Source organism: Pinus tabuliformis, chromosome 4_1 (assembly GCF_031772625.1).
Source record: "Pinus tabuliformis cultivar Carrire ecotype Pingquan chromosome 4_1, CPIR1, whole genome shotgun sequence".
In the NCBI taxonomy this organism is placed as follows: Eukaryota; Viridiplantae; Streptophyta; class Pinopsida; order Pinales; family Pinaceae; genus Pinus; species Pinus tabuliformis.
In genome coordinates, this window is record NC_142303.1 from 910046181 (window position 1) to 910070735 (window position 24555).

General features: G+C 41.7%; 1 protein-coding gene across 4 annotated transcripts in view; it reads right to left on the reverse strand.

Moving 5' to 3' along the window:
- Positions 1-24555, reverse strand: part of LOC149179092 (uncharacterized) — a 395456-nt gene that overhangs the window by 306663 nt on the left and 64238 nt on the right. For 2 of the 4 annotated variants that reach the window (XM_089420514.1, XM_089420515.1), the window contains exon 2: positions 1991-2142. The exons of 1 other annotated variant lie outside the window; for it this stretch is intronic. In XM_089420514.1, the coding sequence (XP_089276640.1) occupies positions 1991-2142 (152 nt within the window). Of the gene's footprint in view, positions 1-1368; positions 1522-1990; positions 2143-24555 lie in introns of all 4 variants that reach the window. One more of the 4 variants, XM_089420516.1, reaches the window with a different exon arrangement.

A 24555-nucleotide genomic window follows, 5' to 3' on the forward strand; every position in this document is an offset into this window, starting at 1 on the left:
CTGCCATTGGGAGACAATTCAAACGGAGTGATTGGGGATCAGTGTGACAGCACCCAATCTGAGTCGTTGTCGCAGTGCCTAGACATTCTGTGCGACAACATTTTTTGGCGCCATTGTCGGGGCTGAAATTTTTCTATTCTTGGTCCTTACGACATTTTCTCTAATCTTCTAATCTCTTCTACCATTCATTAGCCCGTCAAGTGGCACAATATTTTTTGGCGCCGTTGCCGGGGACCAATTTATTGGACCTTGGCTTTGCGACATTCGGCTTAATCATTTTTATCTTCTCAATCTTTCATCATTTCTTATTCCATCAATGCCACATTTTTTGGTGCCTTTATATTTCTTCATCTTTTCATCACCTTATCTTTTTCCTCTCACTAAACCTTTCATCTTCTCTATCTGCACCTTTAACACCTGGACATTTCGGTTGGTTTCTTGTTTGGGTGGCAACTCCACTTATTCATCCCTTATTTCTTAGACAAGAATTCGTCCCTAATATCCAGCTGCTTCTCTCTGACTAACCTTTCGGTTCTTGCCTTTTGGATCTTGGAGCTAGATTCATGTTCAAGTGGCGACTTGTTAAAATTGGCAACTAGGGCCAAACTCCATGTGGTTCATCTTATTTATGGCAGCTAAACTTGGCATGGAACTAGCCAAATGCCTGAAACATCAACAACAACCAATCGAGCTAACCCCTTGTGCTTATATTGTTTTTTTTTGTGATATAAGAAGTATTTCCTTGAATAAAACTGTGACATATCAATATAATTTTATTGTACCTTGCATCATGTACACAAAAATGTGCACATTTAGATATCAGTTTCATAACTATGCAAGGAGTAGAGTAGGTGTCAAATTCTAAGATGTAAATGATTGCAGGCAATCCTAGTTAATACTAGGAGAGGCCATGTGGCAATCCCATGCAAAGTTATCCTCTCTACTTTAGGGAGATTTTCTCCCACTATATAATAAGCCAAATTTTTGTTGAGGGTACAATCTTCAATACTCAGTGAAAAATTTTGGTGTTTTCAACACACTTAGAAAATTTATATAGCTCTTCTAATCTTCCTCCAACTCTGGCACACATCATATATACATAAGAGTGCTTTCTTTTGGAAGATCATGGGCCTAAACTTGCATTTGTAGTAATGAATATCAAACTAAACTATTGCAAGACACTCAATTTGGTACTCACTCACTCAAAAGAGTATACATTGTGGACTTTGGCTGACCTGTAAAGGCCAGTTCTGAAGCAGGGACTGTAAAGGCACTTCATTCCCAATAGAACTCATTTAACAGATCATGGTGTTCTTTTAGGATGAAGATGCAGTCAACTTTTAAGCATTATTCATAGAATGTACTTACTCCAGAAAAGACATGATTTCATCTCCCTTCTTAAAACCGCAAAACTGAACTCAAAAAAACACTGTTGACTATTTCAGAGACTCTTCCATAGAAAAACAAGGGCCAAACTCCAGAACCTGTTCTTTGATCAGCATCACAATCCCAAGAATCTGCCTGCAGTGTCCTAAGTACACTATATATCTGAGGACTTGCACAAATAACAACTTTAAAAATCTGATATAACCAACTGAAGCTTGCCGAAATAGGAATAATCAAATCTAATCTCTTTGGGTCTATGATAACCTAACAGGCAAGGATACAGACAACTGAAATTTAGGAAGAAGTAATTAGGAATCCTTAAAACAAATCAAAGCATTGTGAAAGAAGGTAAAGCCACGTAGAATCTTTATCTTGAATGCTAAAAGTTTCAAATTTAACAGTATGTAAAAGTAACATTAATAATTTGATATACATAAAATTTTCAACTGAAAACAATTAAGATCTTATTAAATTGAAATCATATGCATGGATATAAAGCTCATAAAGAAATTGACTTCATGGAACACATAATATCTTAAGATGAGAATTAGTGATAGCAATTTAAGCTAACAAAACCTATGAAATCTGAGATGTTATCCCTTACCCAAGGTAAATAGGCAAGAGATGCTGCCAAAATCTTATCGTACGAGCTAAATCAGGATTTGACCATTTCACGATTGGCTCAGCAATTGTCATGCCTATTGCTGAAGCGGACAGATAATGAACAGGAGCTACCATATATGTTACTCCCCATGTCTATCTCAAGACCACCATTTTTAATTCCACATCAGAAAAAAATTCAAATTTATGAATAGGTCAAAGCATATATTGAGAGAACAAACTTTTCATGTGCAACTATGAAGCATAAACATCATACCAGAAAACATAAATTGCAAAATGTTTACCCAATAACAAAGCTGGAGAACAGTAATTCAGCTCTAATAAGAGAGAGAAATTTCTCCTGAACCCAAAAGACCAAGTTGTCCATCATATTCACCAACATAACCTAGAGAAGTAGATCCTGAAGAATATCCCTTGAAATTTTGTTGGAAACAATACATAACATGCAAACTGTAAAGAGTTTCAACTTTTGCAAAATATAGAGTCCATAAGTCCACAGACAATAAGATCCATCTTTTTGTAAGTATGGTGAAGGTGATAATTACTTTGTTCCTTGATCTTCTTTAACTGAAGATGCACACTTTCAATCATGATGTGAATAATGTTTCACATTCCACTGCAAGTCTACAGATTTGGAATGTATTTTTAAAGAAAAATTGCTGTCAAGTTTTGGAACTGAAGAACTAGAAGGTAACTGGTTCCAGTTTCCTGAAAGATAGTTCTCCTCAAAAACAGATATTCCTTTCATCTTGGGGAACCTATGTGTCTATTGTAGGGAAAAGAAATGTATTTCATGAGACAATAAGCAGTAAAACCCCTAACCTGGCTGGGTTTCTGACTTAACTATTTAAGTTGACTGATGATTATAATAACCCAAAGAGCATTATTATCTATGAGGAATGGCTATTTCCCATGCCAACATCAAGCTAATCCTCAAAATGGGTGGCCTGAAAATCATATGAAATCAGAAGTCCATTATCCTGTTTACCACACAAAACAGTTGCTCAAGCCATATTTGAAGGATTATTTCCTTCTTAAAATTATTTGGTCTAAACAAGTTATCTTCATCAAGGAAGCAAAAACAGCATAGTTGTTTGGGAGGGGTGTATTACAGCTCAATTTAGCAGGGGTCTTAGGAGGGATTCCAAAGGGACTGCAAGTAGACCAAATGGCAGCAACGGGACAGGGACCCACTGTCACCTCAATCAATATTGCCGGCTCTTTACCGACATTCACAAATGGGAGGAGTCCCAGTATAAGGGAGATTGCTAGAAATGATAAGTCAATGATTAGATATGATGTGATTTCCAAAGCTTATGCAAGGAAAGGCCTAGATAATGGCTTCCTTTCTTAGAAGCAAGGTAAAAGGGCTCTCCTAGAGAGGCAACTTTGGGAAAGTCAAGACCTAAGTAAAGATTGATCAATATGATGGTTATGCCTAGATCAAAGCTTCCCAAGGGGAGGAGAATGATCTCTATTGTAGCTTTGTAAGATATTTTTTCATATAAAGAATGGGACCACAAAGAGACCAAGGATACCCGTACAAGACCTAAGGTTTAGGGTGCTCTTCAACCAAATGCCAAGGTCAAGTAAGGGGAAGAGAAGGGATCAATAATGGCTGAACCTCCTTTGAGTTTTCAAGCACAATAGACCCCTTGAAATGCCGCTAACCTAAGGAGACCTAGACCAAAACAATATCGGAACTAGGGCTTGATGTTTCTCTAAAACCAATTGTGGGATTATCTTCAAAGCTTCAAACTTGGAGGGCTAGGAGAGGAGACACCGCGCAGTTCTCCACCAAATCACACCTCAAATGGATGGCTCTAAAGAAAATCAATTGGTGCCTTAGCTAGGTCGTCTAGGGTTAGGGAAAAAAATTGAGGAAAGGAAAAGAATCTAGGGTGATTACCAAGGATTGAGACTAGTGCCTAGCTAATTGTGGAGAATAGAGTCAAAGTGAATTTGATTTTAGGATTTTCGCTCTACCAATGTAATATCCCAAACTCGATATTTGGCTAATTTTGTAGAAATCTAACTCAACCAAAATTTCTCCATAAAATCACCATTCAATTAACAGAAGATTGCCATGTAAAATATTACAAAGAGTGCATGCAATTCCATAATACGATGAACAGAAATAATCTCAGCTTTTATTATAATAGAAACTGGGGTTTACATGTTGATACAATAAAATCGCTGAGATGGAAAAATGGCCTCAAGAATCTGCTCCAATTCTGTGCTGGCCCTCCAAAACTGAACTGAAATGTCACTGTTGAGCTCTCCTATGAATTTTGGATGAATTCACCAAGGGGAGATGGGTACTCACCCAATCTCACTGGATCACCCATGGATTTCCGTCCTGGGGCTACCAATGAAGTAGAGAACTAGGTTCTCAACTCTCATACAATAAGAAAGATCAAATCCAAGATGTCTTGTAATGGCCTCCTCCTCCTCTTTTTATAGATTTGATGGACCCATCTAGAACCTTCTATTTTATTATTATTTTAATCATTGAGCACTTTTCCCTCTTTTTACTTCAATTAAAATATTCTTTTTAATGTGGGAAAAGGGTAAATTGGACACCATGCCTTCTAAGGTCACTAAAAATCACTTCTAACCATCCCAACATGTATATCTTCTCGTTCTAGTTCCAATGGTTATTACACTAAGGTGTTCTGTCAAGTATTCCTCTCATAATGCCACCTTAAGCGTAATTAATTAACTTAGGCCCAATAATAACCCTGTTTTTCGAAAGTTGTTAGAATGCAACAAAACAAAAGGCAAGTTGTGAAAATGATGGAATACGCCAAGAGAATGTCATGACATCCCATAGAAGCTCCACAAAACCCCATGAAGAATCTCCAAAAGCCCCCGAGCCTGCTGATGAAGTAAACCTGCACCTGTGACATATCTGCCTCCAACCCTGAAAGCCCATCCTAACCATGCTATGAGGAACACCAAAAAAATGAACATCACAAATCCACCCGCCCAAGATTGCTTGCCTTCAAGCAATCCAAACCTGTGGACCAATCTGGTGGCCCAATGCAACTGAGAGCCAATGCCCGGATCCCATACGAACCACTGGGTGATGCTATGCCTCTATGCTAACCCACCATGAACAGACCCCTCAATGCTCAGATCCCAGACCAATCTCTGACTGAACCTATCATAAACAAATCCTCCTGGATCCCAATGCCACCAACAACAAGCATCAATGCTTTGTGGCTCTTGTTGTGTTATAGCTCCGGCTATGAATGTTGCTCTATTAAGTGCATACCAACTCATTACCTCTCTCCAATTGACCATATGGCATAGGCCAAGGTCAACCCCACTTTGTTGATGTTGGGCTAGTGCTACTAGAATACTAATGAACAATTTGTCCACATCCCACTAGCCAATAAAACATGCAGTAACCCTCTCATCTAAGGGCCCTGGCTAAACTGTGCCCCTGACTAAGAATAATACTCCATCAATAGGATACCAACTCATCATCACCTGCCAATCTAAGGCATGTACACCAGTGTAAGGAACAAATTTACTATGATGATGTTAGTCCACGCTCAACTCATGTTGCTCTATCTGGTCAATCGACAATATCCACTGAGAGAACCTTGCCTCTGTCCCTACAATGGATATGAGTGGCCAAACTGCGTTGCACGCACTCTCTATGTAGTGTTAGAGAGGGCTTTTGCCTAGAAACACTGTAGCTATGTTGGTTGCCACTGCACCTCATTAGTGGGTAGGCCCAAATATGGGTGCACCACCATCTCCAGAGGATCCTCTCTCATCTGTCTAAAATTTCCATCCTCCTTTAGTCTACTAACCTCTTGCAAGACAGACTCTAGCACCCCCTGACGACAAGTGTCTACTAGAACTACAATCCTGCTAGTTGTTTGCACATCTGTATGTCCCTCATCAATGGTTGGCCACAGGGACTGCTGCTCATCCTCCTCCACCATGGACTCTCCAAAAATGGCCCATCATGCCTATTGTACTCCACTATGTATTGCACAAGCTGGCTCATCAAACATGGATGTATATCTGGATTTTCGTCAACATCTCTACAGGTTTGCTCAAACTCCCATATGTGCTCACCATGTTGGATCGGCACTAATAGCCACCTCCCTAGTCTCCTCTCTCCATGGGAATAATCTGCTACTCATCAAATCAATCCACCAGATAGTTATGCATACCATTGTTGCTGCCATCATCCCCACATGCCTGTTGATTCTCTTTAGAAGAATCCTCATATGAATGGTCAGAATGAGTCTCCCCCTGATCTACCTTTGTCATCCCCTCTATGTCACTCAAGCATGAGTGGTCAAGTCCCCAAGGTTCCTTGTAGATGAAGCAAAGACCCTTTCTCCTTAACTCGTTCCTGTTGCATGTCCCCCCAATTCTCAGCTGCTCCTCCCTGGTCAACTGCCTCCTGAGAAGATTTATGTTTTGCTCAACCAACCTTTCAGCTAGCTCATATGCAACAGGTGAGACCAATTGTTCTTTCCTCCAAACGGACAACAATCGAGACTGCAACACCCGGCAAATGGCATCATGACCTCTCATACATGATGACAAGATGGACTGCATGTGTGTTTTGACTAAGTCAAGATGTTGTCTCCTAATGTTGAAAAAGCATTGGAACATTTGCAGGATCAAGTCATCACACTCTAGATCAAATATGACTTAATAAGTCCTAGTCATGGCCACAATTTCCAAAGCCTGAAGCTTCTTCCCAAATGTAGGACCCACCAAGTTATCCAAGTCTCATAAGGTTTCTACCATCAGCTTGAAGAATCTCTTCATAACATCATCATTGTAAGGAGCTATATGAGCGGTCAGTATCATGATGCTACTAAGACAAGAGGCAACTGGCATGTACTCCAAAAACTTGGGATGTATTAAAGCTAGCATGGCGGGTTTCAAAGCCCACATCAACTTTTTCCCATCTAACTAATCTATCTTGGAAAGGAGCGCATCTAGTTCTTCTAGTTTGAAAAGAGATTTCACTGTGACCCTCATGTGTTTCAAATATGTCCCAAGTTTAAAGATTTTGTGTCCCAACTCATGCTCTTTTTGTGATTGTTTTTGTTGTAGCAAAGTGAGTATCTCCTTGGAAAGGGTTTTGTTGATTGTCGCTGCTAGATTATTAGGGGAGTTTATAAATGTTTTATCCATTCTTGAGCTCAATGAAGTCAAGTACATCAAGTTGATTTATACATGACAGGAGTGTATAATAATGACCAACTGACTCAATACGACACAACATAATCAAGACTCAAGGCTCAGCATCATACATGACACTCTAATGACAGTGTATACAAAAAAGACTCTTGTGACATAATCTTTGTTATGCATATATGAGTGTTGGTTGCTATGCTAACAACTCATAACCTCACACTCAAAACACTTCACGGCTTTAGCCACCAATATGAGCTCATTGTAGTGGCACTACAAAATATATGAACTCATATACTCTTAATGAGACCACCACAAGATTTGCTCAAAAATTCACACCAAAAATAAAATGCTACTTATGAATGATAAATATTGATACTCAGGTATGATATTTATTTGGAGGAATGAAGTTCAGAGTGAAAACCTGATTGATTGCCTTACTCTCAGTATTAGCAGCCTTCCCAATATTGCAATTTTGTCCTATAAAAGTCCAGAACGATATCACTCGAACATGTGGGAAGAACAGTCCAGCAACTAAAATAAGGGAATCTGGTAATGGTGTGATAGCTCCTCTGCCTTTGTTCCTCTCATCCAATGTCCATCTCAATGTGCAGTTTGTCATACTCAGAATGCTGCTATTTAAAATTGCTTGCATAGGATGAAGATAGCTTTATTGGCGTCCAACAACGGAAGTCTCACAACCCTTCTGTAACTCGTATCTCCCTCCAGGAAGACTCATGTTCTTGTCCATCCAAAGCAACTCCATGAAATCGGTTCTCTGTGGAACATATCAGTCAGAACACACAGGTCTCTCTGAAAGTAGAGTCTGTTACAGCTTGAAAAATTGTGTCCCCAACTGAAAAATCAACACATGAAATCTTCAAATCGTCTTTAGAAGTTATAACACCTCCTTGAGTAAATCTTCAAATTGGTCTTTAGAAGTTATAACACCTCCCTGTGTAGATCGATCCTGGGTATTGGCAAATTCAGCAGTTATAATATGAATTTTGGTTTGATTAAAAGGGAAATCTTTAGACATCGAACCCTCCCTTGCAATGCAACTTGGCACTGGGATATCTCATCTGGAAACACGATCTCAGACTCAACTTGGTCCCAGATGGCTTCCATCATTTTGCAATTCAATTTTGTCACTAACGACTATCACCATTTTACAATTAGATTTGGTCACTGAAGCCTCTGAAATTGCTTGCAGTTGCCACGAATAATTGTCCTACTAAGTTTTGGTTTGGAGCTTCAATTTTCAGAGCTTGTGGGATTCCTTCTCAGCCTCTGGTTATAATAACTCGACCTTCTCATTTAATCTGCAGAACCAATATTCGAGCACAAGAAAAAAATTTGGAGGCTTACCTATGCTTTCACGACCCTTCTTAAAACTTTGATAAATATTTCACGGCCCCAGAAGATGTAAAACTTTTGAAATTTTGATTTCTCTCCAACTTTATAAGATATGGGTTTGCTCCTCTTCATTAGTTTATTTAATAACTCCACAGCTTTGTCAATTCGGCTCTTATAACCTTTACGACCCCTCTCAAATTTTAATACGACCCTTTCAAAATAATAAACTTTGGCCCCCTTTATATGATTTAATCTCTCAAAATATAATGGCCCTTTTTTTAAATCTTCTCTTTTGGAGTAATTGTTGTAAAATATAATTTGCTCAACAATTTGTGGAGTTTTTAATATTCAGGAGACAAAATTTGTGCTCATAAAATTTAACCTTTCGATCAAGGTTAGTCATCAGAAAAACTTCCCTTCTTCCTCTAAAGTTGATCTGCAATAAAACCCTTTGGCTGGCAGGAAGAGCCGGCTGTGATACCACTGTAATATCCCAAACGGGATATTTGGCTAATTTTGCAGAAATCTAATTCAACCAAAATTTCTCCATAAAATCACCTTTCATTTAACAGAAGATTGCCATGTAAAATATAACAAAGAGTGCATGCAATTCCATAATACGATGAACAAAAATAATCACAGCTATTATTATAATGAAACTAGGGTTTACATGTTGATACAATAAAATAGCTGAGATGGAAAACTAGCCTCAAGAATCTGCTCCAATGTTGTGTTGGCCCTCCAAAACTGAACTGAAATGTCATTGTTGAGCTCTCCTGTGAATTTTGGATGAATTCACCAAGGGGAGATGGGTACTCGCCCAATCTCACTGAATCACCCGAGGGTTTCCGTCCTGGGGCTACCAATGAAGTAGAGAACCGAGTTCTCAACCTCTCATACAATAAGAAATATCAAATCCAAGATGTCCTGTAATGACCTCCTCCTCTTTTTATAGATCTGATGGACCCCTCTAGAACCTCCTATTTTATTATTATTTTTAATCATTGAGCACTTTTCCCTCTTTTTATTTGAATTAAAATACTCTGTTTAATGTGGAAAAAGGGTAAATTGACCACCATGACTTCTCAAGTCACTGAAAATCACTTCTAAGTATCGCATCATGTATATCTTCTCATTCTGGTTCCAACGAGCTATTACACTAAGGTTTTCCATCAAGTATTCCTATCGGAATGCCACCTTAAGCGTAATTAATTGAGTTAGGCCCAATAATAACTCTGTTTTTCGAAAGTTGTCAGAATGCAACGGAACGAAAGGCAAGTTGTGCAGATGATGGAATATGCCAAGCGAATGCCATCAGATCCCATTGAAGCTCCTCAAAACCACATGAAACATCTCTAAAAGCCCCTAGGCCTGCTAATGAAGTAAACCTGCACCTGTAACCTGTCTGCGTCCAATCCTGAAAGTCCATCCTAAGTTCCTAACCATGTTATGAGGAACACCAAAAAAGGAACATCACAAATCTTCCCACCCCAAGATTGCTTGCCCTCAAGCAATTCAAACCTACGGACCAATCAGGTGACCCAATGCAACTGAGACCCAATGCTTGGATCCCATACGAACCATTAGGTGATGCTATGCCTCTGTGTCAACCCACCATGAATGGATCCCTCAATACCTGGATCTTAGATCAATCTTTGACTGAACCTGTCATCAATAAATCCTCCTGGATCCCAATGCCACCAACAACAAGCATCAATTCTTTGTGGCTCCTGTTGTGCTATAGCTTCGACTATGAATGTTGCTCTATTAACTGCATACCAACTCATTACCTCTCTCCAATCCAACCTCTGGCATAGGTCGAGGTCAACCCCACTCTGCTGATGTTGGGTTACTGCCACTGGAATACTGATGAACTGTTGGTCCACATCCCACTGGCCACTGAAACATGCAGTAAGCCTCTCATCTAGGGGCCCTAGTTGTACTGTGCCCCTGACTAAGAATGATACTCCAACAATAGATACCATTTCATGATCACCTACCAGTCTAAGGCATAAACATCGGTATAGGGAACAAGTTTGCTATGTTGATGATGGTCCACGCTCAACTCATGTTGCTCTATCTGGTCAATCGACAATATCCACTAAGAGAACCCTACCTCTCTCCCTACAATGGATACGAGTGGCCAAACTGTGTTGCACGCCCTGTCTATGTACTCCTGGAGAGGGTTGCTGCGTCGAAACACTATATCTTTGGTGGCTCCCACTGCAACTCATCAGTGGGTAGGCCCAAAGATGGGTGCACCACCGCCTCCAAAAGATCCTCTCTCATCTGTCAGGAAGCTCCATGCTCCTCTAGTCTACTAACCTCCTGCAAAACAGACTCTAGCACCCCCTGACGACAAGTGTTTGCTAGAACTACAATCCTGCTGGCTATTTGCACATTTGTATGTCCCTCATCAATGGTTGGCCCCAGGGACTACTGCTCATCCTCCTCCGCCATGGGCTCAATAAGTGCCACTAGCTAACTCTCCAAAAATGGCCCATCATGCCTATTACCCACCATTTTGTAGGTGACATCCCTAAGAGAATTTGTTTTCTCCAAGATGGTCCTCAACCGGTAGCTAGCAGCCACGAACTAGCTCCTTGTGTGATTTCTCCGCCACCTGAGCCCGCTGTGTGGTCCCTCACCCATCTGCCATGATCGTATGTTTGGAGGTGGGCCTCCCGAACCTAAAGGTATGCCTTGTCATTTGGTAATTGAATATTGTAGTTTGCTTATCGTGGACACTTTTGGGCATGGATTAATGGGGGGATTCGGCGAAAAGAGTGGGCTAGGTATGTGCTCTTGTCCCCTACACCCCTTTTAGATGTTAACCTTGGATTTTAGTCCCATGGGATCTCTTTTACTAACCATTTGGCTTTAAGGATGGTATCTCATGGGAAACCATGATTTTGGTTGCGTGGTCCCACTCCCTCATCCATATATATTACCCACTTTCCACTCATTATTACCCCATTCATCATTTCTCCCACCTGGGTCCACATTCCTCCACTGGGTCGGAACAAACATATTTAGCACGTGGGCAAAAGCCAATACATGAGCTCTACCCCATCATAATGGCCATCACTCTGATTCCTACAGGTTCTATGAGCTTCCTTTATCATATCAGAACCCATGATTGTCCCAATCCCTGGTGGGCAATGAACCACCCTACCTTAGAAGGGGGTATGCACTGGTATATCTCACACATCATGCTCTTATCCCTTGAGCCTCGAGCAGTTAATCAAAGAAAAGTCATAAAAAGGCAAAAGGCATATAAAGAAGGGTGGAAAAATCAAGGTTGGGCACCTCATGTACCACGATTGCTCCCTCCTATGCATTATATACCCAAGTGCGGGCATCCCTTTTATTAGCTACCCTTGTACACTAGCATGTGGCCCAGGGCTGCCCCCTCTCATAGCCCACTTCATTCACTTCTCTATCACATACCACCACCTTTTAAAGGATGTACTCTGAACATATTATCCCGTATAAAAGTAGAAACCACCTAATAGGATACTCGGTTAACTCCATTTGGCGTTTGGAGACGTTAGCACATGCCAAAGCCCGTTATGGAAGGGCAGGCCATTATGAAGTCCCCACCTGTGGTCCATGGTTGGTAAGCTCTTTTACTCGATTTCTCTAATGACTTGTTGTACTGGAATGCCAGGGAACACATTAATCTTATGCAAGATTGCAGATGGTTTCCATCTTAGGTTTGGTCTCCCTATACGAGGTCCTAATCCTCTAGAGGGCTACATTGGCACATGTAGGATGTGCGTTGAGAGCCATGGTCCTCCAAAGAAGTAAACAGCACTCCATGGATCCCCGAGGATGTTCAGAGATTGCTCAAGTTTCACCTATTGGATGAAGAATATGCACCTGGTTCACCTTTGCCCAGCCATCCCCACAGATGTACCATCCACATGGCAGTTGATCCAGGACTTGTAGGATGATGTGACATCACCTACACCATCATTAGAGCCCTTATAGATGATCTATAGGCATATTCAACTCATTTGGAGACCCATGAGGTTATTATTGTGCACCCACACCCACTTGGAGCACCACAGGTTTATTGTTTGGAGAACAAGGGGGCAACCCCTTGTTCATCACGTTTATGGGTCCTATTCTTCACTATGGCACCAATGAACCTCATCAAGTCTCTTGGAGGGCCCTACGACATATATTATTTATCATTTGACCTCTTACGAGGTTAATTATTTCATTTGTGAGCTAGTTTGGTGTTATTGTCACCAAAAGTTAGGTTATTAGCACATTATTTTATTTTTGGGGCTCATGTAGGCCTAGAAGACTAATTCAAACTCCTCAATAGGATATAAATACAAGTGAGATGAGTTCATTTTTTCATCATCACTTGGATTGGATCTCTTTTCTCTCTTGAGAATTTCGTACTTTTTCTTGGAGGATGAATTGGAGCATGGATGAATTTTGATGTTTGGATTTGGTTTATCTTATCTTGGAGCTTGTCTATTGCCAAATTGTGGATGGTTGGATATGTTCTATTACATGTAAGTACATGCTTTTAATGTTATTCTTATTTTACTTTGTCATATACAGTGGATTGGGAATTTCGATATTTTTAGGGCTAATTGTTGCATGCATTTACTACTTAAATTGTGGGATTTTGTCTCTATATAGCATCACTCAAAGTATGGGCCATGTAATTTTGAATGAAATTTCCTAGGGATAATTCTATCACTAAATTCATCTTGATAAGCCATCACCTTTTGCAAGTTGAAGTATAAAGATGTAAGGTTGCTTCCACTTGCCCTAGAAGACAAGCGAAGTAGTCTTAAGGCCTCCTTGACCAAGAAACAAGGTCCTCATTCATGTTTATCCTAGACTCCATTCTCCCAAGACTAAGGCACTGATCTACCAAGAGGTGGTCACTCAAAAATCAACTCCTTTTCACCTTCTTCTAGGTCTAGCCAAGTTGGGTCACTTAGGGCATCACTTTCCTGACAAAGTAGCCCTCTAAAAAGTTCGATCTCCTAGCCTCTCTTGCGTTGGTGTGTCCTCAAGGCCTCCTCCAATTTTGAAGCCATTTCGACGTGGAGTTGTGAGATAAGCCAAGCTCTAGCTCCGAGATCAAACTTTACCCTGGTAATCCCAAGGCTGGTGCCTCACAGGATCAATTTGATACCTTTAAGTGAAAATTCTTGCTTTGATCCTTTCCCTTTCCTTGTCTGGGTTAAGAACATAATTGGTTACTAAATTCTTCCTGTGAAAATTTGGAAGCCCCAAATTTCTACTGCAACAAGTGATTACATTTGTTCTATTGAACAGAATTGCAGTCTTCACCATTTAAATAAAATGCGAAAACAAGAAACTGAACAAGAAAGAAATACACAACACATCTACACAGTTACTTTTTAGACAAATGTCTTATGCAGTAGTAATTTCTGAATACAATCTCTGGATGCCCTACTAGCTATCCAATACAAAGAATATTACTGACAGAGAGATGAGTGAGATTACCTCACACTATCACTAAAAATCCTGGCTGATCCAGCCACTGAATGACTAGCCCCTGGCTGCCTTTGCGCTACCTCTGCAGAGTCACTGTGTCAGCCCAGCATCACTGTCTGGGGTCTGTGTCACTCCTCTCGGTTGATCGATTTTCCTCTGAGATTCTGACTTCTGCTCTCTCGGTCTCACACCCCGGCTTCCAGCTATAGAAATCGATCCCTCCACCAAATTTTGGATTTCCTCAAGGCTCTGCGTCAACCTACGCTGCCTCTGCATGGAACTGCATCAGCCTCTTTTGGCTCTGCGCTACCTCTCTCGGATGTCCCTCTGCCTCCTCTGTTGATTATTCCCGGATCAGGAGAAATCTCCAACCAGAACTATCCTTGCCCCTCACTGCAAAAGATCACTACAAAATTCTCACCAGCAGCTACTCTGCTTCAGAAATTTGATCTTCTGAACTTTACTCAATGTGTTCTCCAAGTACCCATCTATGTCCTCCTTATAATCCTCGGTTGAGAACCAACGACCCAGATTAGATTCTAATCAATGGCTCAAATCATTTGGACTCGATCTTCGTCTTGTTCTAGAAGTTTCATCCACAGTTAGATTAATATCCTTTAATTATTTTAATTTTCTAAGTTTAGACTTAGGCACCCATTAAAAATAATTAATTATTTTAATTAAACTGTCTCCAACTGGAATTTCCCAAAAATGATTTCTGGGTATTGGAGAATGCATGTGTCCAAGCCTCCCTGCAAATTTTGAGACTTAGAGCACATCTAATGTTACCAAAAATCAACACTCCATCTTAGCAAGGAATGTGCTCTAGTAATGCAACCTGTTGAAGCATCACTCTTACTCTGAAACATCTCCCTCTGCGCTGCTGATGTCTGACATCACTGCCCACCAACTACAACACAAATGTTGCATTTGTACTCCTGTTGACCCTGCCACTGCCAACACTGCATCTGTATTATTGCTGACCCTGGCACTGCCAACACTGCATCTGCACTGCAACTCCCTCTCAAATTCTGCATCCATGTTGTTGTTGGCACTGCCACTGCCAACACTGCATCTGCACTGCAACTTTCTCCAATTGTTGTTGCTACTGCATCAGCAACAGAAAAGCATCCCAAATTACTAAACAAGTGTTTAGTATGATACATCTTGTTGTTGGAGTGTGACTACTGCTAGTCTCTACGCTGACCCTTTGAAGCCTTTGCGCTACTGCTAACCTCTGCTCTGTGCCAATTGCAATGCTGCCAACTCTGCTTTGCGTTGCTCAATCTCTAACGCTCCTAGCCACTGCAACTGTCACTCTGACACTCCTCTGCATCAACTAACCCGGTCCATCCTACTACTACTGATCTAGACTCCCGTAGCAAGGAATTGATCCAAGAGGTGGGCTCCTCAAGGATCCTACTCATCTGCAATTCTTTTGATATACAACTCTAAATTAGCCCACCTCCCTCCTGGAGGTATCTCGGCTGTCATGGCAAACTCCTCCTTGATCTTCGTGGGTGCAGCCTTCGGATCATGCTTCTCATCTTTGTCCTTCTTCCTAAGAGGACATTGTGTTGCGTAGTGACCGAATTCACCACCCCTGATGCATTTAATCTTCGAGACATCTTTCTTCTTCTTCCGCTACTCCTTCTGCCCCTTAGATGCGAGGGTTGCATCCTCATCCTCGTCCTTGGGCTTCGACCCATTGCTGTTGCTTCCCCCAAGTTTACACTTGACCAAGTCTCTCCTCAACTCCTCTTGCTTAAGAGCTGCCCACATTCCTTCGTAGTCCGGCAAGTTCTCCCTGCCTAGGAAGCTCTAGACAAATACTTGCCACTCCTCTGAAACTGAGTTGAGGGCCAATCTTACCATCTCGGAAGACTGAGGTGTAGACCCCACAGCTACTAGCTCATATCAAGTCTCCTGAAGCTTTGCAAGGAATGAATCAATGCATTCCCCCTTCTTCATTTGCGTGGACCTCATCTTCTACTCTAAGTACATCTCCCACTGCTCAGAATACCCTTGATACAACGTCGACAATGCATCCCATGTCTCTTTGGCAGTCCCTCTGCCAGCGATGTGACAGACCACAAGATCCTTCACTCTGTCGAGGATCATTATCTTTGTCTTCACCATTTCTCCCTTGTATTTCTTGAGCGGATCTGGATCCGCGGGCACAACCACCACACTGTCGACGTAGATCTTGAGAAAATGTTCATTGAGAAGGCATGACATCCTTGCCTTCCAGATCACATAGTTGGATGCACCATCCAACCGATCATGATATCTTAACCCACTGGTTGCCATCTCTGCCAATTGAAAAAGTCGAATGACCTCCTCTCTCCTGCTACTGCTTAGCAAATGAGAATTTGAATTCCTAGACTAGGAATTCTGTGAGGAAGAAATTCCCTCTAGTGTTTCTTCTTTTTTCTGACGTCTTTATGCCCAACAATTGCCTGCAGAAAATTGCGTCACACTAGAAACCCCTCTTCGTTGAAGCTACTGTTGCGCTGCTCCCTCTGTCGCTCACAGATTTCGATCTAGAAATCCTACCTCTGTTAATTCACTTAGAGAGAGATTTACCACGAAAATTTTGCCCTCCTGGCCTGAACTACGCACTCGCTATGGGGATTTGATTTGCTACCTATGCAACACTTAGACTTCCCTTCTTCCTTTAGCGTTGGGCTCTTCCGGCACTGCTCTCTTGTTTCACCTGCAGCTCCGGTACCATGTGAAAATTTGGATGACCCAAATTTCTACTGCAGCAACTGATTACGTTTCTTCTATTGAACAAAATTATTTATTGTTTTCTACAGTAAACACTGAAACTAATACGCTGCAGCCTTCACCATTTATATAAAATGTGGAAACAAGAAATTGAACAGGAAAGAAATACACAACACATCTACACAGTTATTTTTGGACAAATGTCCCTGGAAAAACCCAGTTTGGGAAAGTCCGTGGCACTAGTAATCTCTGAATACAATCTATGGATGCCCTGTTGGCTATCCAATACAGAGAATATCACTGACAAAGAGATGAATGAGATTACCTCACACTATCACTGTAAATCCTGGTTGATCCAGCCACTGAATGACTAGCCCCTGGCCACCTCTACGCTGCCTATGCGCTGTCATTGAGTCAGCTCAGCGTCACACCATCTAGTGCCTACGTCACTCCTCCCGGCTGATCGATTTGCCTCTTAAGAATCTAACTTCTGCTCTCCCGATCTCACACCCCAGCTTCCAGCTACAGAAATCGATCCCTCCAGTAAATTTCGGTCTCCTCAAGGCTCTACACTGCCTCTGCGTCAGCCAACGCTGCCTTTGCATGGCCCTGCATCAGCCTCTTCTGGCTCTGTGCTGCCTCTTCCGGATCTCTCTCTGCCTCCTCTGTTGATTATTCCTATATCAGGAGAAATCTCCAACCAGAACTATCCCTACCCCTCACTACAAAAGCTCACTACGAAATTCTCACAGGCAGCTGCTCTGCTTCAGAAATTCGATCTTTTGAACTTTACTCAATGTGTTCTCCAAGTACCCATTGATGTCCTTATAATCCTCCAGTTGAGAACCAATGACACAGATTAGATTCTAATCAATGGCTCAAATCATTTGGACTCGAAGTTTCACCAACAGTTAGATTAATACCCTTTAATTATTTTAATTTCTTAAGTTTAGACTTAGGCACCCATTAAAAATAATTAATTACTTTAATAAAACTTTCTCCGGGGGAATTTCCCAAAACGATTTCTGGGTATTGGAGAATGCATGTGTCCAAGCCTCCCTGCAAATTTTGAGACTTAGAGCACATCCGATGTACCAAAAATCAACACTTCCCCCTTTACCTAGGTTGGGTCCACTTGGTCCAGTGTGATCCCACACCTTTGAAAAGTCAAATATTCAAGAACTATTCAGGAAGTCAAGTTCAATATGGATTTACAATTGGCAAACTCCTTCATAAGGCATATTCCTCTAAACCTAACCCTAAAGTCCTCACCTCCTTCTCCTAGAAATCTTTGTACTTTACTTGACAAGCCAAGAAAGCTCTATTCTTAAAACCCCTTCTAGGAAAAGGATTATAAGGGTCACTTCATATCCATTGGTTGATTCATCCTTCACAAGTGACCTTCTATATACCGGGTCTCCTCCCATCGGTGAAAGTTCGTAAAGAGTAGGGAGTCTTAGCTGAGGTGACAATGGGCTAAGCCTCCATCGCTGCCCTTTGATCTAGCAGTTTCCCTTTAGGAATCCCTCTTATGCCCCCTGCTAGTTTGAACGGTAACATTTTGGCACCGTCGTCGGGGACATGAAACGTGTGTTTTGTTCCCTATACGACATATTGACATATCATTATTGGCAACTCCATTGGAAGAACGAAGCCCTAGTTCTTCATTGAGCTTCAAAGTTAATGCTTGTAGGGTGAAGCAAGCATTTATCAAGGCACTTTAATTCACCCTGGCAACTCCATTATAATCCTAATATGCAAAATCATAGAAAATGGAGATTTCTCTTGGTCCTATATTTACAAAACTCAATAACCAAGAGATTCAGGAACTACAAAAGAAAGCAGTGGAATATGCAGAATCTTATCAAAATATATTGGAAGGTATGGATATGGAATTCATGCTCAGGTTTTATAGGTCGCAAGAAGCACAACTCGACATAGTAAGGTGTGCTTATGAAAAGGATCCTAGTCGTCTCCTTGATCTTGCTCACATAACCTGTGTTGTGAATATTCTGGATAACCTGATCAATAACAATGAGAAAGGGAATACCTCCTTTGAGGATGACGAAGAGTTGGATCCTGTGAGCCTCTAAATCACGCAAGAAATAATGGATGAATATAGTAGGTCATGTAGGGAGGTAGTAAGGGAAAGTAATTCTAATGAAGTTCTCTCCCATTTATATGATGAAGAGGTGAAACTTCATAAGATGAAATGTAAATATAAAGAGAATCCTACTAATGCTCTCCTCCTAGAAGCATATTACCACAATCATGTAACAAATACCTTAGCCATTGTTCTTCAAGAGAAGAGAGAAGAAGAGAGGTCCTGCTTGTCAACCAACCAAGATGAAAATGACCTTGAGGATCTCGGTGATGAGCAAGATGAGTCCTCGTTGGGGCCGCAGGATGGACAGGATGATTGCGAGCACATGTGTTGGGGAGAATGAGGTTATAGAAAGTAAGGTCGAGACTGACCTTACCTTTCTCAAGGGTATCACTCCTGATGACTCTCCTTTTGAGAACCTTGAGGAAGGTGATCCCATGAGCTCCTTGGAAGATGACATTGGAGATTATTTCTGCATTGAAAAGGAGAAATGGGAGATTGTTGGGCCTCAATTTGATTGTGCTCCCATTTATGATACTGACAAAGAAGATGAGATTGAGATTGGTTTTTCCTTTATCCTGGGCATTACTTGCAATGACATATCCATCGATACCCTTGGGAAGGAGAATTATTATTTTCCCTTGCATGAAGAATGACAATCTTTGATGGAAGTGATTGACTCTCCTTTTAATGAAAGTCCAATCTTTGATGCTTATAATGAGGAAAGAAATGAGTCTCCCTTATGATTATGTATTCAAATCACTTGAGCCTTTAGATTATGGGAAGGAAAACCCGGTGAATATGATACTTCACCCTCCCCTTTTCCTTTCCCTCTTGTCCATCACCTTGAGTCTTCCTCAAGTAAGTCCCTCGTCCCTTTTGTTATGACCTCGAGTGATTGTGCCCCTTTTCCCCTTTCTGAATATGGTGTCAAGAAAGAACCCTTCATCGAATATACTTTATCCCCTTTGATCCATCCTCAGGATTATGATCACTCCGCGACCTCCCTTCTCCAATGTGACCATCACATTGAGCAACCTATCTGTTGCACTCCTCCTTTCTCTCACCCTTCGTTCCCCTCTCATCACAACGGTGCGACATCTTCAAAGCATGATATTACAAACAGTGATTGTGATGACGAGTTCTTGAGAGTGATCTTTCATTCCACCATTGTGTTTTTAGAAGGAAATCCCTGGACCTCTAGATTAACCTATGTTCTTAAAACTCCCCTTTACCTCGGATAGAGATCATGTTTTCCTGCCTCCCACCTGGTTCATTCGCCATGTGATTGTCCACATTCGATTTGGGAGTTGTTGCATGAGTAATCATACTTGCAAGCATATGTCTATTGATGTGATGATATGTTGGTTGCACTGGCTTTATGATTACACTTAGTACTAGCCTTACTATATGCATGGTAGGATAGGATGCATTGCATGCTCATTTTCTCATTAGAACTAACATCATATGATGTTTCTCATGGTACATTAGATGCATCTTTGCATATTTTATTTTTCTGTTGATTTTATGGCCTAATGTTAAAATTGGCAACTAGGGCCAAACTCGATGTGGGTCTTCTTATTCATGGCAGCGGATATTTTTCTTGGATTCCTCTCGTCGAGAGGTGTAGGTTTATCTAAAGATCATCCGATTCCAACATGTATTCATGGAGATATGAATTTATTTGTGTTATGTGACAATTCGTCAAGGTCTGCCAGCGACCAAATTGCCCCCACTTGTCCTCAACGTTTTACTATAAATAGAGGTGGTCTTCAAGTCATTTTCACACACACTCTTGTGATCTCTCTTCATTTCTGTTTTGGGTTTCGATGAGGGAGAGATCTAGAGGGAGTGCCCTCGGCTCTACGCTGCCCTAATGGAGAAGCTCTAACTCTGCCCTAATGAAGAAGCCCTAACGCTGCCCTAACATTCATGAAAGAAAGACCTCAACGCAGTCATGGAGGAGTCTTACAAGCAGCCATGAAAGAAGTCTAATATGCTGGCCTAATGATGCCCTAATCCGCAATAAAGGGAAGTCTAATACACAGTCTCTTAATGCTGCCATGGAGAGCCCTAATTACAGTCAATGAAGCCAGCCCTATAGACGCAGTCATGGAGGATGAAAGAAAGACACCTATGCTGTTCTAAAGGAGGCTCCTACACAGTCCTAGGAGAGGTCTTCTATCCGCAATCTTTAAGGAAACTAGACCACAGTTTAAGGAAGGTTTTTATGTTCCCTAACCACAATCAGTACAAGGCCTAGCCATAGTCATAGAGTTGGCTCTCAAACGCTATCTAATTCTGCAAAGAAAGGAGCTTTCAAATGCAGCTTGTACACAGTCCTTGAGGGTCCTTAATACGTTGTTCAAAGGAAGCCTTAATATGTTGTTAAGAGAAGCTCCAATACGCTGTTAAGTGCAGCACTTATCCGCACAAGAGCCAGGACATCTAGCCACTGTCAAGTAAGATTAAACGTTGTCCAGAAGTGACCTCTCCACAGCTTGTAAGGTTTTTTCTCATAGCCAGAAGAAGGCCCTATCATTATAGTCATCAGGGAGAGGCCTCAAGACGTTGTTAAGGAGCCCTAAATGCAACCAGAATCGCTATAGGTGACAACGTAGTATCAAGGTCATGAATAGCCATGAATTCATGATTTGACTAGGCCTGTTGGAAGATTCTATAAGCTACAACTCACTGCTTTGCTAGGTTGCAAGCCATAGCAAGCAGTGAAGGTTGTTCCATGGGAGTATTGCAGTATGCATCTAGTGTGGGTGGCAACGTGGATTAGGAGGGACTCTCCTAGGTGGTCTGCAGCCCTTGAAGAGCTTAGTTATCTAACAACTATGCAACATGATGAGATGCAGCATGATGGATGCAGCATGATGAGATGCAGCATGGTGATGGATGCAGCATGATGAGATGCAGCATGGTGATGGAATCACCTTGGAAGAATGTTTGCCTTCACCCGAGTTCAGAACTGCAGTCCATGTCCTCAGATCTGCAACCTCTTTATGTCATCTTCATGGTGAAGATCTCTGCTCTTATTTTGACAAGTCAAAGTGTTGACTTCTAATGTATATGTACTATCTCTCTCTGCTGAACTATTGAAGAATATAAGAAGAATTGATCAAGGGTTTCCCCACATTGGGGTTTGTCCCTGGATGGCGCCACATCTTGTGTCCTCTTGTCTTGGCTTGTTTTCTACAATTTATGTTTATGTTCTATTTGCACTTTACTATCACGCTGATGTGATTGCTAATATGAATATTGTCGTTGGGCTAACACGAAAAATTGAAGTAAATTGCATTAAGCATAGAACATACCTAAAATTAACACCTAACATTAAGCATGTGCGATCATGAGACATCGCAAAAGCATGTTGCCCCGTGTTCTTCATCTATTATATGTCCAGATAACAAGTCTATGGTAACAAAGAGATTGTTGGAGTTCTCATGACCTCGCGTTCAAGTAGCTTCGTCCACTTCTTCGAGAGATCACGTCCTAGTTGGAGTCAGATGTTACCCACCATTTTGTGGATGATATCCCTAGGAGAATTTTTTTCTCCAATATGGTCCTCAGCCAGCAGCCACTAGCCACCAACTAGCTCCTTGTGTAATTTCTCCACCACCTGAGCCAACCATGTGGTCCCTCACCCATCTGCCATGATCATATGTTTGAAGGTGGGCTTCCCGAACCTAAAGATATGCCTTGTCATTTGGTAATTGAGTATTGTAGTTTGCTTATCATGGACACTTCTGGGCATGTATTAATGGGGGGATTCGACAAAAAGAGTGGGTTAGGCCTTTGCTCTCGTCCCCTAGACCCCTTTTGGATGTTAACTGTGGATTCTAGTCCCGTGGGATCTTTTTTACTAACCATTTTGCTTTAGGAATGGTATCTTACGGGAACCGTGATTTTGGTTGCTTGGTCTCGCTCCCTCATTCGCATATATTATCCCTTTCCACACATTATTACCCAATTCATCATTTCTCCCACCTGGGTCCACATTCCTCCACTAGGTCCACACAGCACTAGTTCTCCCCTTCCCCTTGCCCCCACCTCGGGTCAGGCCTGGAATGATGCCTCAGAGGTTGATGGTGCTAGAAAGAAAGGAAAAATCATAATTGGCCACATTCAACAAGAAAATGTCCCACAAAATGCAAAAGATGGTCATGACAAACATATTTAGCACGTAGGCAAAAGCCAATACATGAGCTCTACCCCATCATCATGGCCATCACTTAGGTTCCTACAAGTTCTATGAGCTTCATTCATCATATAGGAACCCATGATTGTCCCAACCCTTGGTGGGCAATGAACCGCCCTACCTTAAAAGGGGGTATCCACTACTATATCTCACACATCACGCTCTTACCCCTTGAGCCCCGAGCAGTTAATCAAAAAAAAAATCATAAAAAGGCCAAAGGCATATAAAGAAGGCTGGCAAAATCAAGGTTGGGGACCTCATGTACCACGATTACTCCCTCCTATCCATTATATACCCAAGTGCGGGCTTCCCTTTTATTACCTACCCTTGTACCCCAGCATGTGGCACAGGGTTGCCCCTTCTCATTGCCAACTTCATTCACCTCTCTATCACATACCACCACCTTTTAAAGGATGTACCCTGAACATATTATCCCCTTTAGAAATAGAAACCACCTAATAAGACACTTAGTTAACCCCATTTGGAGTTTGGAGACATTAGCACATGACAAAGCCCATTATGGAAAGGCAAGCCATTATGGAGTCCTAAGGCTAGTGCCTCATAGGAATTTGATGCCTTTAAGTAAAAAATCTTGCTTTGATCCTTCCCCTTCCTTGTCTGGGTTAATAACATCATGGTTGTCCCATGTGGTCCCACACCTTTAAGCCAAATCTTCAAGAACTATTTGAGAAGTCAAGTTCAATAAGGATTTTAGGATTGGGAAACTCCTTCACAAGGCATATTGCTCTAACCTAACCCTCAAGTCCTCACCCCCTTCTCCTAGAAATCTTTGTACCTTGCTTGACAAGCAAGAAAGCTTTATTCTTAAAACCCCCTCTAGGAAAATGATTATAAGGGTCAATCACTTCATATCCATTGGTTGATTCATCCTTCACAAGTGACCTTCTATATACCGGGTCTCCTCCCATCGGTGAATGTCCGTAAAGAGTAGGCAGTCTTAGCTGAGGTGACAGTGGGCTAAGCCTCCATCATTTCCCTTTGAACTAGCCATTGCCCTTTAGGACTCCCTCTTATACCCCCTACTAGTTTGAGCAATAACAATGCCTATTGTGCTCCACTGTGTGCTACACATGCTGACTCGTCGAACATGGATGTATATCTGGGTTGTCATCAGCATCTCTACAGGTCTGTTTAAGCTCCCATATGTGCTCACTATACTGGATCGCCACTGATAACTCACTTCCCTAGTCTCGTCTATACATGGCAATAATATGTTGCCCATCAAACCAACCCACCAGATTGTTATGCATACCACTGTTGCTGCGATCATCCCCACATGCTTGTTGGTGCTCTTCAAAAGAATCCTCATATGAATGGTCAGAATGAGTCTCCCCCTGATCTACCACTGTCATCCCCTCTGTGCCACTCAAGCATGAGTTGTCAAGACCCCAAGGTTCCTTGCAAATGAAGCAAATACCCTTTCGCCTTAACTCGTTCCTGTTTCATGTCCCCCCAATTCTTA